This window comes from Xenopus laevis, chromosome 1L (genome assembly GCF_017654675.1).
Source record: "Xenopus laevis strain J_2021 chromosome 1L, Xenopus_laevis_v10.1, whole genome shotgun sequence".
Classification (NCBI taxonomy): domain Eukaryota; kingdom Metazoa; phylum Chordata; class Amphibia; order Anura; family Pipidae; genus Xenopus; species Xenopus laevis.
Genome location: NC_054371.1, coordinates 41330517 through 41348324, shown reverse-complemented (window position 1 = coordinate 41348324; position 17808 = coordinate 41330517). Strand labels below are relative to the sequence as shown.

Sequence of the window (17808 nt, the reverse complement as noted above, 5' to 3'; positions counted from 1 at the left end):
CTCAAAGCAGTTCTATTGTTAAATGCTGGCTCCTTCTGAAAGTTTAGAATCAGGCACAGTGCACTGAGATGGCTTAGAAAAAAATTAGAATGCCAATACCTTAGTCAAAAATGGGGGGTTCCCAAATTTATTTAAGTGCTCCTGACACGCAGGTCACGATCAAACGTTTCGGGACATCAAAAGTGCACTGAGATGGCTGCCTAAACACCAATATTATAGCTATTGTACAACTATACCTTTAGCATAAACACAAACCGGGAGGTTCCCTCTGTATGTCATAGAGGGCGCCTGTAACTTTCAGATATCACTATTTTGTATTTTAGAGGATCAGCTGCTCTTTGATGTACCAAATGATCCAAAGTGGATCTATAAGGGCATCCCAAAAGAGTAAAAAAATATATGTAATTACTATTGACAAATTATTAGTATTAGGTCATTGAACTATGATATTACATGCTGCTTATTATTCATTTGCAACCACCTACAATGCTTAACCATTTCTAAAATGAATATATCAAGCATTGCTAACAATAATGTAAGGTATCAAGTGGTAAATAGAAAAAACGAATGCAATGATAAACTTTCATTTAATCCATGAGGTGAGAGCATTCACAGATTGTATATCCATCTGCTCTCTTGTGCAAGTAAGGTGCTGTCAATATAAAGATACCCATATGTAAAAAACTTATTAAAATTAAACACACCTATGCTAAACAGAATTTTTTTTATTAAAATACCATTCCATACAAACATTGATATGCCAAAAGAAATGTATAGATCCCTTCACACTGATATTAAATTACAAATCTGACTTTTTTTTATTATTCTATATGAAAGTATATTATATTTATAAAGCCAACATATTCTGCAGTACTGTACAACAGAATTGTTTATGCATCAAGCAATTATTAAATTTTTTGTTGTAGCTAAGATGTTATATATGTATTTAGAGTTGATACCTTTATAAAATATTATATTTCTTACTGGTGGTGGAGGGGAGGGGGTAGGCACAAAAGTGGACATGTTGTGACATAAAGGGGGCCAGGTAGTGATGTAAAAAGATGGAGCGATGATGAGGGCAGGCAATGGCTTGTGAACAAATAGAGGGCAGGTTATGGAGTAGATCAAGTAAGAGAAAAGGTAAGGTTGGGGGCTTAAGTAAGGGTATTTCAAATTTACTGACAACTACATATTGGCCCCAGCATTGGCAGATGTTTTTCCAGCTATGGTATAAATATTCCCTTGTCTTTTTAAACATCAGGTAGATACTCAGTAGAATGGACAATATAGACAGGACCTCTATACATCCATATGTTTTTCTTAATAAATGTAACAACAATCTGACTTATTTTTTATATCTTTGCAAAGTCCTATTGCCACAATCAACCTTATCAACTCCTATTTGAGCACATTTTTTAATCAACAAAAGATTTTTTTTTTAATTTTATTAACAAACTATTAATACTTATTTAGAGATGAATGATAATAATATTGGACACAGATTCTGAGTGTACCAGTGAGTTCACATCATCATATTTTCTAACTAGCAACAACACACTAGTCATTTAAAGCTGGGGAGAAAGCTTGTCAGAAATGGCTTGTTAGCTCAACAGCAAAAATCGTACATTTTTATTACTAATTCTTTTTATTGTATCTACGGTATGTTTTCCATCAAGAAGACTGGATGGTAATGTTTAATTAACACGTATTTGCATGCTATCCTTTAAAAAATATCATATTATATATATATATATATATATAAATTATATATCCAAACACACTTCTTTTTAAATTCTCTTGAAATTATTATGTGTTGTGTGCTAATATTATATTATAATATACAAAAGCCATGAATATCTTGTAAATTATATCCTTATAAATGGTGAGTAGTGATGTAATCAATTATAAACGGTGAGTAGTGATGTCATTTTTGTCACATGACTCATTAAAACTTGTGTATTATAATAAATAAAGTACCCCTTGTTGGAAAATATTAGGATATTAGAAGTAACCTCAGAGTTCCATGACCTGTATATGGTCAAGGAACTCCTCGATGACGTATAATATCCTTATATTTTACAATAAGGGTACTTTATTCACTATTTATAGGATCCATTAAGCACAAAGGAACTGCCACAACATCACATACTAAGGCACAATAAGGTAAAAACCACAATTTTCATTTCAGACTTTAATGTAGTCTTCACTTGCTATAGTGTGGTTATTATATCTACTGACAATACTTTGAGAATCAGGAATCAGGTACATTCTTTACAAAACTTCTATATCAAGGTCTTCTAAAAATCCTGACTGGCACAGCTTGGTTTGCTAGCCTAAGCATCCATTAATCTTAGGCTGTCTAGCAGCAATTTTCTTTATCAATACCCAGTTGTTCATGTGTTTTTAGAAAAAAAAAATTGTCAAATTAGTGTGTTTGCATATTATAAACAAAAATTAATCTTCTGCTCTCACTTTCATAATATACATTTTTTTTTCTTACAACACATTTGAGTAGAGTTTATTATTGTAGAGAAACAAACATATTCCAATCTCTTACATAGTAAAACAAATACTGCATAATAATGGGCATAATTAAATTGTATATATCTTAATTGGTGGGACAGGAATGGCAAAATTTATTGAAAAAATCAATTGCAATGTAAATTTTTACAGTGTAGGTTTAAATGCTTTGCTAGCCATATTTTGCTCATGAACATGAGCTGTTTAGACTGTTATTAGACTTTAGATCATTTATTATAGAGTAAAAGACATATTACAATCTAAAGAAAGTTAATATGGCCCATGCTTCCTTAATAAATTAAATTATCATTATGCAGATATTTTCTGAACATATCTTACATTTTTATTACTAATTCTTTATATTGCTTTATGTTTTCCGGTTAGAAGACTAGATGGTAATATATAGTGAATAAAGTACCCCCTCTTGTAAAATATAAGGATATTATAAGTTACCGAGGAGTTTCATGACCATATAAAAACACGAGGCCGAAGGCCGAGTGTTTTTATACAGGTCATGGAACTCCGAGGTAACTTATAATATCCTCATATTTTGCAAATGGGGGTACTTTATTAATTATAATACACAAATTTCAATGAGTCATGTGACAGAAATGACATCAGAACTCACCGTTTATAACTGATGACATCAGAACTCACCGTTTATAAGGATATAATTTACAGGATATTCATGGCTTTTGTGTATTATATACTTTATTATTATTTTTATTATTATTTGTTGGCTCAACAGCAAAAATTTTAAATTTGTATTACTTATCATTTTAATTTATTAATATATTAATATTGCTTTATTATTTTGAAGACCAGATTTGTTTTTAATAATCTTCTACAATCTTCCTTATTGACATTTTTTAATCAACATAAGAGTGCATTTTATTAACAAACGATTACGTTTTTGGAAGTCGAAGTAAAATCATACGATCGATCGCTGAAATCCTTCGAATCGTTTGATTAGAAGGATTTAATCCTTCAACCGCAAGATAGCCAAATTAGGAAAAAATTTCGACTTCGATATTCGAAGTCGAAGTATTTCAATTCGATGGTCGAATTTCGAAGTATTTTTAACTTCGAAATTTGACCCTTCATAAATCTGCCCCTTAGTGTCTGTAGGTATATGTTTAAAGGCTTCGTTAACTGTATTCTACTCATGAATATGGTGAAATTGCAATACTTTTATGGGCCTATTTATGAAGTCTTGATTTTTTCTGGTCGCGGTTTTTATGGGGAAAACTCAAACTCCAAATTCGAAAATACTCCAGCTAAAACCTGCCAAGAAGAAACATGAAGAAGTCAATGGCACAGGTCCCTTTTAAAATTGGAAGATGTTTCTTGAAATGTTAGCTGCGCTGGATAATCCGAAAAAGTTTTCGGTTGACAACTTAGAAAAATTGAAGTACGATTTGATTTGACGCACGATTTTGTCAAGACTTTTTCCACACTGACTTTTTCAAGGTGATTATTTGATAAATGAATTTGTGGATAGGAGTTAGGTTGACTTTGTTTTAATTAATAAATAGGATAAATTCAAGTTGTAGTAAACACCCCACTTAGAGGCCCATTTATCAAAGGTTGAATTTCAAATTCATGTGAATTTTTGTTTATTTTAATAAATTCGAATATACTTGAAATTCGATTGGAAGGTTATTTAAGAAAAATTTGAACATCTAAAACTCGAACAAATAGTACCGGCTCGAAAACACGAATCAAATTCCATTCGACTAAACTCGAAACGAGTTTTTCTTTAGAAAAAAACTCGAATGTCAGAGTTTGGATTATTCCCAATTCGAGTTTGTGAGTTTTGATCAGAAAAACAATTTGAATTTACTATTCGACCCTTGATAAATCTGCTGGGTTATTCAATATAGGACTGTGGATCATTAATGTCTATAGAAGTATTCTACAATATCCTGTCTCCCATCACAGCCAAACAATCTGAACTTTACTAAGCCACATATAGTAACAGAAAGGACAGATGGCAATATAGAGTTGGAGCCCAGCAGTAAACTTCCAGCTTCAGAACTACAATTCCCAGCATCCTAACGGAGATTAAATGTTTGACCCCCATAGAGTTTAATGTATTTCAGCAAATTTTCGCCGTTTTGCAAATTTCAGCGAAGCAAAACTGGTCACATTCGCCCATCTCTAGTGGCAACCCGTGTAATAGGAGTGATTTCTCCAGTAGCATTTTTCCATTGGCTGAGACACATCCCACTATTCCTGTTGTGTTAAAGGGGATGTCCCTTTAAATGCAGTATAGGGAAAAAATCCAGATACAATAATGTAGCAAAAATGGATTGTATTAATTTTCTTTATTGTTTTATTTATTATTAAATTAAGTTTTATTAGCGCTTCCTCCTTTAGAATAGGGGTTCCTAGCCCCCTCTTTCCATATATAGAGATTGGCAGTAGAAAGGACAGTGGTGCTTGAAGTACTACTGCACATGCCCTGTCCCTACACAACTTATTTCCATACCAATATCTTACTGGCAGTGGATGGGACCTATGCTAAGCAAGTGAATAAGCATATTGGTGAGTGCCTTTATCTGAATAAACTAGAAGTAGGCAGGTTTTTACTTGAAGAAAGAAATGAACATAAAAGATGGTAATCTTTGTCTTTTGTAAACCATTTTCTCTATGCGTCTTTGTAACCAGGCCCGGACTAACAATCTGTGGGTTCTGGCAAATGCCAGACGGGCAGCTGTAAATTCCCGTAGATAGTCACTGTTTATTGGGCTGGCGGGGGCTGTTCAGGGCCGCTCCTACCATGAGGCAGGTGACAACCTTGCATTAGGCGGCAGCAAGCGGGCAGTTACAAGGGGTGGCAAAAAGCCGCCTCTTGTAATTTTAAGAGCTGAATTTCCGGGTTTCCGGAAAATCGCCTCCGCTAGTGCAGAAAGCACTATTGGGCTCAATGCGCTAGCGATGCTGCCCCCCTTTGACCCGATCCGATGCTGACTTTTAAGCGCGGAGCTGGATGGGGGGGCAGCAGCCCCAGGATGGCTGCTGGGGCTGTTTGGGCCTCAGTGTATATAAAATACCAGGGCCTATTTTGATTCTCAGTCCAGACTTGCTTGTAACCATATTGTATGTACTGTCTAACAGAACAATGCATTACAAGTCAAGTTGAGGAATCTCAATGAATTCCTATTAGTTTCATCTTTTTTTTTTTCCTTTTCAGATAAATGGTCATGCAGTCATAGCTGCACCAGGGACCTAGTTATTAATTACAATTGATTATCGTAAGTGAAGACTGTTGTACCTGCAGAAATAAGGGCCCTCGGGTTTTTACAGACCACCCATAACCCGTTGGGGACCATTTCCCAGGCTTCCTCCACCCCAGCATAGGATTTGCGCCCATATAGTTTTCCCTAAGGTTGCCATCTTTGCCATTGGCTAATAATTGGGGGTGGAGCAGTGATGTTCAGGTGGGCATGATGACATCAGTGATGATGTCGTGGAGTTATGATGCCGGGTCAGGGTTATTACATCACTTAAATGCAACTGGCTGGATTTCTGTGCAGTTTTCACAATGTTTTAAATAGACAGAAAGTTTTAAACGGACAGCCCTATGACAAACTGAGATGTCCAGTTGAGACCCACACGGCTGGAAACCCTACATATTCTGCCTGACGACAAAGACCGATCCTTTAACCACAGGTTCTATTATATAGAAATCAGTTATGCAGAAAGCTTTGAAATACAGCAAAGCTCATTTCTTATGTTTGATTCATTTGCTTATTTCTGTTTCTGAAATGACAAGAAATAAACTGCACCGATAATAACGAAGCACCGATAATAACGAAGCCGTGTCAAAGTGTCTTTGTATATAATTGGTTTTCATATATACTGGCCAAAATGATTGTTCTGGTTTAACAAGGCTAAAACCAAACAGAGAGTTGAGACCAGAACACGAACTGCTCACACCTGCCACTATATGACTTGGACCCCCACAAACAAAACAAGCTACGCACTACAGAGAGACTGGCTTAGTCTGATCAGTGACGCGGCGTTTATACGTCTCTTTCGTGACGCGGCGTTTGTGCGTCTCTGTTGTGACACGTCATCAGCTAGTGCCGCTCAACGTGTAGCTGTCAGTGAGAAGAAGTGAAGTTTTCTGTAAGTGTCAATGGCCGCAGCTCCTGGTATGGCGGCTTTCTGCCGGAAGGTGTGGGAGCCCGTTGTAGCGAAAGCCCGCAGAGCTGTTGTATTCATAGACCAGCCTTGCGCCGAGGTGCTACACTGGTGCGGCGGGGCGGAACTGCTGCTTGCGGCGGGGGCTTTGAACGTAAAGGAGTTCTCCAGTTTCGAGTCCGGAGACTCCAAGCAGCCCAAAGCTGTGTTCGTGGTGAGCTGTCCGCTGCGTGGCCGGGCCTTGGAAGTGATTAAGGACGTGGTGAGCCAGAGTTCCTTCCAGTATTGTGTAGTGGTGACAGCTGTGAGCCCGACGGAGGCTGCCGACGCCCGCACTCTGTGTGAGCAGATGGAGGACAAGCTGTGCGAATGGATGGGGAACATGAACTTTACAGCCGAGGTGATGTGGGCTCCACTGATGCTGGCCCCTCTGTCCCCTCATCTCTTGTTGGCCCCGGCTTTCTCTTCTCTATTCCCTCTCCTGCCATCCCAAGACCTGCAGCTATTAAACCGCAGCCGAGCCGACAAGAAGAGGTTCCCAGGACTTGGAGATGTGGATCTTCCCTCCATGCCTCAGCAATTGCAGCTGCACATAAGGAACCTGGTGTCTGGCCTCAACCAGTTCCTGGAAGGCATAGGTGTGCGGGAGGAGTGCTACTCGGTGGGACATCTGAGTCGGATCATTGCAGGAGAGCTGGCCAATTACCCCCTGGCTAAGAACCGCAGGAAAACTGCCCAAAGCAAAGCCTCCCTGGTCTTCATAGACAGGACTATGGATTTGGCTGGTATGGGAACAATCTCCAGACTTATGGGTTTTAGGGTAAGGTCCCACCTGGAGATTTGGAGAGATTTAGTCACCCGGCGACTAATCACCTCTTCTTTGGGGCGACTAATATCCCCGAACTGCTTCCCTGTGTCTTCCGCCTGATTCAATGAAAAAAGTCAGACGACTAAGTGCCATGCCGCAGGCGGTTTTTCACTGAAGCAGGCGGAATATTAGTCGCCCCAAAGAAGAGGCGATTAGTCGCCGGGTGACTAAATCTCCCCGAATCTCCAGGTGTGCCCTTACCCTTAGGGGTTTCTTGCTAATTAATTGGTTTGCCCCATTTTTATTAGGTTGTTTAGATTTGCTAAATAAAATGAAATATATCTGCAGCCTCTTTGTATGCAAGTGTTGCATTCTAGTGTGTTAAAACTAAATGCCATGTTAAATTCCATTACCCTATGAGTATTAACAGTGGGTATTTCCACCTTGGGTTGTGAATCTGTTTTTGATCTATAAAACTCAATATCCACTTTACATATATAACACAAAAATTTCCTTTCTGTCTTATGGTCTCTGCTTCTAATATGTTGCCTGTTGTCCTGGCTCATTTATTGCTTAGAAGGTGTAGTCATGACTTACTGAGTCAGGTCACAACAGGAGAGATGGGCAAGAAGCTGCAGACAGACTGCGCTGTGCAATGCATTTGCATGTTTATGACAGGTAGGAATTAGGTCACACCATCAGTGATTTCTCTTTGCTTATTGTTGCTTTTTTATTTTAAATTAGACTGCCATTTGCCATAGACAAGCCTGGTCATAGCTTGGTTAAACTAAATTTGATAGTCTGCTGTTTTTATATATTCGGAACATAGAAACAAGTTATGACGTTTAAAGAAGAAGGAAAGCTAAAGCTACAGAGACAGTTTATTGCCAATAGATTAGCCACTGAGTACTCTGAGCTAGGGATAGGTGAATTTTCTCCTCTATGTTTCGCCGTGGAAATGACGCCCATAGACTTGTATGGCGTTGTGCGACAAAAAAAAAAAAAGACGCCCATAGACTTAAATGGGTGTCGGCGACATTTTGCCGGTGGCAAATTTTTGGCGAAGCCAAACTGGTCAAATTCGCCCATCCCTACTCAGAGCAGCATTACTTTAAAAACGGGGTTAATGTTATTAAAGATGGTAATGGAAAATGCTATTTGAAAAGTTATGCATTTGCGCGAACAAATTTAGCTTTGCGCAAATTTTATATAGCTTTTGCGAACACGGAAACTGTTTAGTGACCACTTCCGACAGTGGAAGACTGTAGACTTTTTTAAGAGTGTGCAATTACAATTTGCAATGCGCAATTACAATTCACAATGCAATAACAGTTTAAGGAACAATATTACATTGCGAGATGTGGATTTTTATTCTTATTGGTTTAAATTGTTTTGCTCTTTGCGGCTCATTCCCCCATTACTGGTGTATTTATATAGGCCTTTCTGATCAAGCTTACTTAGTTTTAACCTTTCCTTCTCCTTTAAAGGAGTGGTTCACCTTTCAGTTAACTTTTAGTATGTTATCTCTTATTTTAAGAAACTTTCTAATTTCCCTTCTCTTTCTAACTTTCAAATGGGGGTCACTGCCTCATTTACAAAACAAATTCTCCGTCAGGCTACACATTTAATATCAGAGAACACGTTGTCTCTATTGCACCGAGAATATTCAGAAGAGACAGGAAGTAAAATAAGTAACAGCAGTATCTCTTATATAATAATGAGAATGCCTTCCAAATGCTGGTAGTGGATGCCCTGCTGTTTAAATGGCTGCATAAACTGACCACATCACTTCCAAGAAAGAACTCCCCCTTATAGCAGTATGTTAAGGGTACAACAGGGACTCCCCTGAAAGGCTTGCTGGGACCACACAATAAATAAACATGTTGTAAGGGATGTGCTTTCTTGGAATCGTTGTGGTCTAAATATTTCCATAAAATAATCAAGCAGGTTTATGAATACATCTGATTTTAGATAGTGTACCATTTTAATGGCCAATGTATTCCCAATGCTGTTAGCTGCTTCTGGTGCTTAATAGAAAAAAATGGGGCTAATAATTATCCAACCAGCTGTGTATTTGATTACATTACTAGGGCTCATTTACTAACACAGAGCATAACACACAGCAACCAATCAAATTATCGTTTTCAGGATTCTACAGTACTTATAGCAGACTGCCTAATTATTGATTGGTTGCTATAGATTAATGCACAGAGGCAGCTTTGCTAAAATAAGCCCCAAGGCTGCTGTGTCCAAAGTCCATTAGCCAATATGTTTGATTCAGGGAGAGCATTCCACAACCCTTTGCAAATATTTAGATGGAACCTCATTTCTTTTAATTGGGATGGGTGCCTCCATGTTTGCTGGAAGAACCTACTGGGAAAAAAAGCATTAGAGAGATTAATATATAGTTAAAGTTACATAGTTACATAGTTAAATTGGGTTGAAAAAAGAGAAAGTCCATCAAGTTCAACCCCTCCAAATGAAAACCCAGCATCCATACACACACCCCTCCCTACTTTTAATTAAATTCTATATACCCATATCTATACTAACTATAGAGTTTAGTATCACAATAGCCTTTGATATTATGTCTGTCCAAAAAATCATCCAAGCCATTCTTAAAGGCATTAACTGAATCAGCATCACAACATCACCCGGCAGTGCATTCCACAACCTCACTGTCCTGACTGTGAAGAATCCCCTACGTTGCTTCAAATGAAAGTTCTTTTCTTCTAGTCTAAAGGGGTGGCCTCTGGTACGGTGATCCACTTTATGGGTAAAAAGGTCCCCTGCTATTTGTCTATAATGTCCTCTAATGTACTTGTATGATCTCCTTATATATTTATACATAGTTCTATCACCCCCTAAGTGCCTCTTCTCCAGCGTGAACAACCCTAACTTAGTCAATCTTTCTTCATAACTGAGATTTTCCATACCTTTTCCATACCAGCTTATTTGCCCTTCTATCAAACCTCTCCAACTCTGTAATGTCTTGTTTGAGCACTGGAGACCAAAACTACGGCATATTCTAGATGGGCCTTACCAGTGCTCTATACAGTGGAAGAATGACCGCTTCCCGACGTGAATCAATGCCCCTTTTAATACAGCTCAAGACCTTGTTTGCCCTTGATGCTGCTGACTGGCATTGCGCAAGTGTATTGTCTACAAGGACTCCAAGGTCCTTTTCATTATAGATTTGCCTAGTGCAGTGCTATTTTTACTTTCCAGGTACATGGCCTCACATTTATTGAATCTCATCTGCAACTTAGTTGCCCAGATTGCCAGTTTGTCAAGATCCTGCTGAAAGGATGCCACATCCTGTATGGAATTAATTCCACTGCATAGTTTTGTGTCATCTACAAACACTGATACATTACTTAATAATCTCCCCCAATTCATTAATGAACAAGTTAATCAAAAGTAAACCCAATACAGAACACTGTGGGACCCCACAAAACCTTACTCCAAGCAGAGAAAATACCATTAACAACAATCCCCTGTACCTAATCCTGTACCCAGTTTCTTGCGTAAGTTTCCTAGTGAAGATGACTTCACTAATGTTTTTAAGTTTTCTTGTGCAAATACTTTCACTTAGGCCAACAGACCTTAGTTTAGAAAGCAGTCGTTTGTGGGAACTGTATCAAATGCTTTGGCAAAAGCCAAATTTAGCACACATCTACTGAAACGCCAGCATTTTACTAACCTCATCATAAAGAGCAATCAATTTTGTCTGACATGACCTTTCCTACATAGCCATGCTGATTATTGTTCATAATGCCATTCTCCAGATCATAATTTTGAATGTGATCCCTTAACAAGCCCGCTTCAGATGTCAAACTTACTGACCTGCAAGAGAGAAGAAAAGTAACAAAAGTAAAAGTAGCATATCAAGTAATTGTCAAAGAAAAAATGAATTATCACCACTCAGTGGTTGAAAAATATATACAACTCTATCTATGTATTCAATGTTTCTCATATATCGGAGAATTAAACCAAAGTGCAGTCGCATTTAATCCAGTTTGTAAATAGATAATTAATTTAAAAAGGAAAGACCAATTAATTATATATAAGGTGCTAATTAGAAAATGTATAAATGAATTAAAGTACAGAAACTGGGATTATAAACTCATTCCAAATTGATATCTTAGATGCAATGATCAATTAAAGTGCAGTGCAATAAATATAATTAATTTAGATAAATACAAGTGAGTGTAATTAATATACAAAAAAGGATTTTTCTAAGAATGTTGTGACTAATAATTAGGATAAATTATGTAACCCCAATACTCAAATCCAAAAAGTAGTTAGGAGAAATTGGAAAAAGTATATGGTGGAGTTGTCCCAAAAACTTACTGCCTATTAATTTACTAAGACTGGGACACCACAAAGTTGAAGGCAGGAAGGGGTAACCGGGACTGTGGCCTCGCATTTTAACTTGCCCTAATCTCTGAGAGAGAGGCTGAACTATACCTGAAAAGCCACAAATCCACAGCCCCTTAGAAATGAAGGAAGAGTTGAAGATATAGGAAGAAAGGATTAGAGTAATGGTCACTTCACCCCCCCCCCAAAAGACCCAGACCAAGCTAATAATTAAAAGCTAATTTAGGTTTAAAGCCAATTGTTTACTATTAGTTTACTAGTTAATGCTTGTGAATAAAATCTCTGTATTCAAACCTTTTACAGTATAACTCAATATAAAGAATGATGGTTCACCTTTAAGTTAACTTTTAGTATGTTATAGCAAATTCTATGCAACTTTTCAATTGATCTGAATTATTTATTTTTTTATAGTTTCTTAATTACAGTATTTGCCTTCTTCTTCTGACACTTTCCAGCTTTGAAATGGGGGTCACTGACCCCATCTAAAAACAAATGCTTTAGATGGGCTTTTTATTACTCAAGCCCTCTTATTCAAGCCCTCTCCTATCCATATTACAGTCTCTTATTCAAATCAATGCATGGTTGCTAGGGTAATTTGCACCTTAGCAAGTGAAATTGCAAACTGGAGGGCTGCCGAATAAAAAGCTAAATAACTCAAAAACCACAAATAATAAAAAATGAAAACCAATTGCAAATTGTCTCAGGATATCACTCTCTACATCATACTAAAAGTTACTAAACAACCCCTTAATAATAATAAAACCACACTCAATATGTTTTTAACTCTTATCACATATCAAACTGCATCGCTAGCACATATCATGGGGTCCCTAGTACTTTTTTCCGCATGCAGGGTTGCACAGTGGTGACTGCCATCCTTGGCTTTGTCACATCTTTGTTTAGGCTCCCGCTGGTGGTAGTCTCCAATGAACAGCAAGCTTGTTAGAGTCCTGCGCAGAACCAATTTCTAGGACCCGAACCCGCAGCCTGCGACCAGAACCTAAACCCACATATTTACCCACTTTGATCCACTACCCGACCTGGACCCGCAACTGCCTTATCCACAACCGACCCACGACCTGCTGATCACCATCAATTAGGAAGTGATGTTGCTGCAAAATGGGCGAGGACAGAAACAAGTTTTGTAAAATTTTAAAAGGACTAAAATATAGACAATATAACATAAGAAATTTAGATGAGACCCGCATCTATACCCTCATCTGAAAATTCTACCCTCATTCCGCAGGGTACCCGCTTTTTTTGCGGGTACCTGACCCACTGCAGGACTCTAGTTTATGCTCCTTGTTCCACGAGGAAGCCAAAACCAAATGAGATGAGACCAAAGGCAACCAGCATAATCCCTGCTGCACAACTCTGCTTGTATCAGGGACAGGGAGTCCTATGTGGGGGTGCTAATCAGAGGGTGACATGTTTAGTTTTCCTTTAATACCTCTTTATTTGGTGGTTTCGTGAGTTTGTGATTTATTACATTGTTCTTTGAAACTGACATGGTGTCATGTTATTATTCCAAATGTAATAATTTTAGATTTGGAAAACTCTGTAAACCCCGTATAAAATAGGTAATCCTATATCCTATAACAGAGTATCTTTTGATCATATTAATTGCAGTACTAATGTCACTTTGTCTAGGAGCTGTTGGTCACCATGGAGATAACCTAGTGGAGAAGATGATATCCCTGCTTCCACATCTTCCTGGGCATACGAATGATGTTATGGTTAATATGGAGGAACTTACAGCTCTGCACAGCGACGGGGAACTGGAAGGAATCCTGGCACCTGGATGCCTGGCACAACCAAAGTATGCATAGCTTTCACATACTATTCTTAAAGTGGACCTGTCACCCAGACACAAAAATCTGTATAATAAAAGTCCTTTTCAAATTAAACATGAAATCCAATTTCTATTTTTTATTAAAGCATTCATAGCTGTTGTAAGCTCATTTAGAAATCTCAGCTGTCAATCAAAAATTGTCTGCCCCTCCTCTATGCCTAGGCATACAGGCGGGGCAGACAATTACTTTCACTTTCCATTCAGCACTTCCTACATGTCACTGCTCTCCCCACATTCCCTCGTTCTCTTCATCATTTAATTGTGTAGCCAGGGCATGGGGATGGATATCAGGTCCCCCATTCTGGTGCACAAACAAAATTTTGATATGATACAAGGCTTGTTTAAATAACAGTGTTCACAAAATGGCTCCTGCCTGCTTGTTATAATTATGAATTCCTAGACTGAAGGAAACAAGATTCAAATAATTTATATAGTGTAATTAAAGTTCATTTTGCTTGACTAATGTGATAAAACAGGATTTTGAATAATTTGTTTGGGTGACGGGTCCACTTTAATTAGAGAATACTGGAATACAAATGAGGTTTAATTCATTATCTTTTTAATTATGTAATGCATACTGTTCATCTGCTGTTAATGTGTGCTTGTTTACTTTCCCAATTTAAATATTCATCTTTAATTGCGAAAGTACATACACGTTCTAGCAAAAGTGATAAAACAAAATACAGAGGGAAAACAGCAGGTTTTAATACACATCTATTTATTACAAGTGTATATACAGTATATGTTTTAATCAGTGGTATTTACATATTGTAATTAAGACTTGTTAACTGCAACACATATGATTGCTAGGTAATTTTGGCTTCTTATGGTGTACCAACATTAACTGGGTAGAAACTGGAAACATTAAAGTATCCATTTTTTTCTTTGGAAATAAGGTTAACTTACCAAAGTTACAGTAACATGGGTCCGAGTGCTCATGCCCCAGACCTTCAGCTTAGGGAGGTAATGAACACACTTAGGGGCAGATTTATTAAGTGTTGAATTGAAAATTCTAATTTTTGAATTTTTGTTATGGTCTAAACTGTCAAATTCAACTAGTGAATTATCCAAACTCTATTCGGATTTTTTAAATAATTTTAATTTGATTTTCAAGATTTATCAAACTCTGGCCCTTTAAGAATTAAAATTTGACTATTCGCCACCTAAAACCTGCCGAATTCATGTATAAGTCAATGGGAGAGGTCCAGTGATCAATTTGAAGATGCTAATAGCCTTCCTGACATTCCATTTTTTTTTGGAGAAAAAACTCAATTTGAGTTTGGTAGAATTTGAATTGAATTAGATTCAAGTTTTCGGGTCGGTAAAATTTGTCAGAGTGTTAGATATTTGTTTTTTTTAATAAATAAACCCCCGCCCTATCAAATTTCGAGTTAAATCGAATTTATTTGAGTTCAAAACTCACGTGAATTCGAAAATTCAACCCTTGATAAATCTGCCTTCAAAAACCACTTGCAGTTAAAAAGGTTTATTTAGAAATCAACATCTCCATGTTTAGCCTTACGCGTTTCGTGCTTTGTGAGCAATAGAACAGTAGCTAGATAATTTATAAGATGTTCACGTATTCCAGACATATTTTCCACTGTGCTGCAGCTGTGCAGAGACATAAGGAATGCACTCTACTGTGCTTATTAGTTTATACTGTTTTTCTTCATGGAGCTATTTTATAAGAACAGTAAATAGTATCTGCATCATTTCTTTGTGTGCCTGGATTAGAGATCTGAAATGTTGACTGCTGAGCATTGCTGCTGGTCCATAGTTTGCATATTTTACAACGCAGAAAAAGAGGCCACGGTTTATCAGGGATTTCTACTTTCTAGCCCTGACAGTAAACAGTCACTATAACAGCAGAATGCATGGACAATGCCAAGTATATATTTTATTGAGTTCTTCCAAAAAGCCATTTACTTACTATTTGAGTTAATCATTTCTGTATTCGAAATTGCAAATGCCCTTGCCCATGCTATTCTTAAGGGCAGAGACACGTTCAGATTCGGGAGATTTACTGGCCCAGCGTTAAATCGCCTCTTCTTCGGGGCAATTCATCTCCCCGAACTGCCTCCCGCCGGCTAGAATCTAAATCGCCAGTGGGATGGCACTCGGAGCACTTCATTTTCTGAAGTCGTCCGAAGTTTCCTCGTGAGGCAACTTCGGACGAATCCGAAAAATTAAGCGAACCAATTGCCATCGTGCCGGCGATTTGCATTCTAGCCGGCGGGAGGCAGTTCAGGGGGTTTTGTTGCCCCAAAGAAGAGATTTGTTGCCGGCGACTAATCTCCCCCTGAATCTGAACGTGTGTCTCTGCCCTAAAGGGGTATTCATCTTTTTAGAATCACATTTATCATTGGGTGAAATTTAGCGTTTACCACTAGTTACAAATTCAGTTTACATATCGCTTTGGTAAGCATCCAAACATAATGTTAAGTGCTCAGCTGATCAGCAAGGTTGTATCAACGTAGTATCAAATTTATACAATTGACACCTATGCCCCTGAAGAAGCCTTTACACAGCGAAACGCGTAGGATAGCATAGATGGACATTGGTGAGAGTAGCTCAGACTGCTCCTGATGTAGATCAAGGCAAGTTGGCAAGTTGCGCTGTATGGGAAAGGAAGGGAGGGGGGCTGTCCACTATGACCTACTAATTGCCAAAATGTAAAGGCCTTTCTAACATTTAGATTTTGGTTTTGTACTTACAAAGATCCACCAGCTGTCCACCTGTTGCAGCTTTTAAGTTGACATTTTTATGGACACGGCCCAACACTGTGCTAATAAATGCAGTGGGTTTGTTAAGGTGTGGTGAAGTGTTCCCTTATGGTGTGTTTTAGATTTTAACTATTTTCTATATTAAAAGTTTTTTTTAAAGTATTTGTGCGGAATCAGAGCTTCACGTTTTCACTTGTAGTGGCATTCTGAACTGGGTGCTGGGAGTATAAGGACTAATGCTCAGACTAACAGTATGCTATGCTCCCACTCCAGTTGTTTCTAATAATTTGACATTAGTTAGAGTTTACCACTTTTTTACCAATGGGTGCCATAAAATTTGTTGCACGTCAAAAAAGAATGGTCACCCATAGACTTCAATGTATTTTGGCAAATTTTCAGTGAAGAGAAACGGGTCAGATTCACCCATCACTATTTACCACACCACATTACTATGTTTTAATAACAATGAAATTTTAGCCTCTCAAAGCAGTCGTTTTTGACTGTTGGGGTCAGTGACCCCCCATTTTGAAACCTGAAAAGAGTTAGAAGAAAAAGGCAAAAACTACAAGAAATAAAAAATGAAGACCAAAGGAAACGTTGCTAAGACTCAACCATTCTATAACATGCTAAACGTTAAATTAAAGGTAAACCACTTATTGAACTGATTTTTTTGTTGGTCTGAAGGAAATGGTAACACGTGTACAATAAGATGCACAACATTAATCACAATATTCCCCACCATTTTTGTTTACCCTCAATTTTACTACTCGCAAACGTTTGTTTTCCTGTGCTCAGTTTTATGGATGACCCCAGCATGTGGTATGTACATATTTTTTAGCAAAACAGCTGTGTTTTACATTAAATGTGAACACAGGTAAATATTTGTGGGTCCGTTGTTTGGGAAAACAAAATTTACTGTGTGTTTAGAACTTGACACTGTGTACATGTTCATGTGTGGCAAATCTTTCCTAAACAGAAATGAGCTGGAGCCTTTTGGTGATTGAGTAAGTTGAAATGAAGGGGAAATAAACTGTAAGCTCTTCAGAACTGAAACTTCCTGCCAGCTGTGCCATGACTTTCTTAGCACTTGTGTATTTAATTAATTAGTATTGATGAACCCATAATCATACCTCCAAACTGTTCTGTTTTTCGCTGGACATTCCCAATTTTGACAGCTTAACCCGCAGTCCCTGATTGTTACCGAAATGTCCTGACTTTCTTTTTGATCTCCTGCACTGAACAGCCAGAAAAAGATAGAAAGTTTCTAAAAAATGAATTGGCTTTTGGCAAATGTATCCATAAATATGCCCTTTAAGGGCCCCTTCAGTTGAGTTTATGGGCCTTTTCACCAACTGGATCATGTGTGTGGCATTAGG

At 37.8% G+C, this 17808-nt stretch overlaps 1 protein-coding gene across 2 annotated transcripts in view; it reads left to right on the top strand.

The window, feature by feature from the left end:
• Window positions 1-6521: 6521 nt before the first annotated feature.
• Window positions 6522-17808, top strand: part of scfd2.L (sec1 family domain containing 2 L homeolog) — a 218509-nt gene continuing 207222 nt past the window's right edge. Inside the window, exons 1-2 of one of the 2 annotated variants that reach the window (XM_018229821.2) lie at window positions 6522-7454; window positions 13508-13676. In XM_018229821.2, coding sequence (XP_018085310.1) covers window positions 6665-7454; window positions 13508-13676 — 959 coding nt within the window. In that variant the 5' untranslated portion in view covers window positions 6522-6664. The remainder of the gene's footprint in view (window positions 7455-13507; window positions 13677-17808) is intronic. The other variant, XM_018229814.2, reaches the window with a different exon arrangement.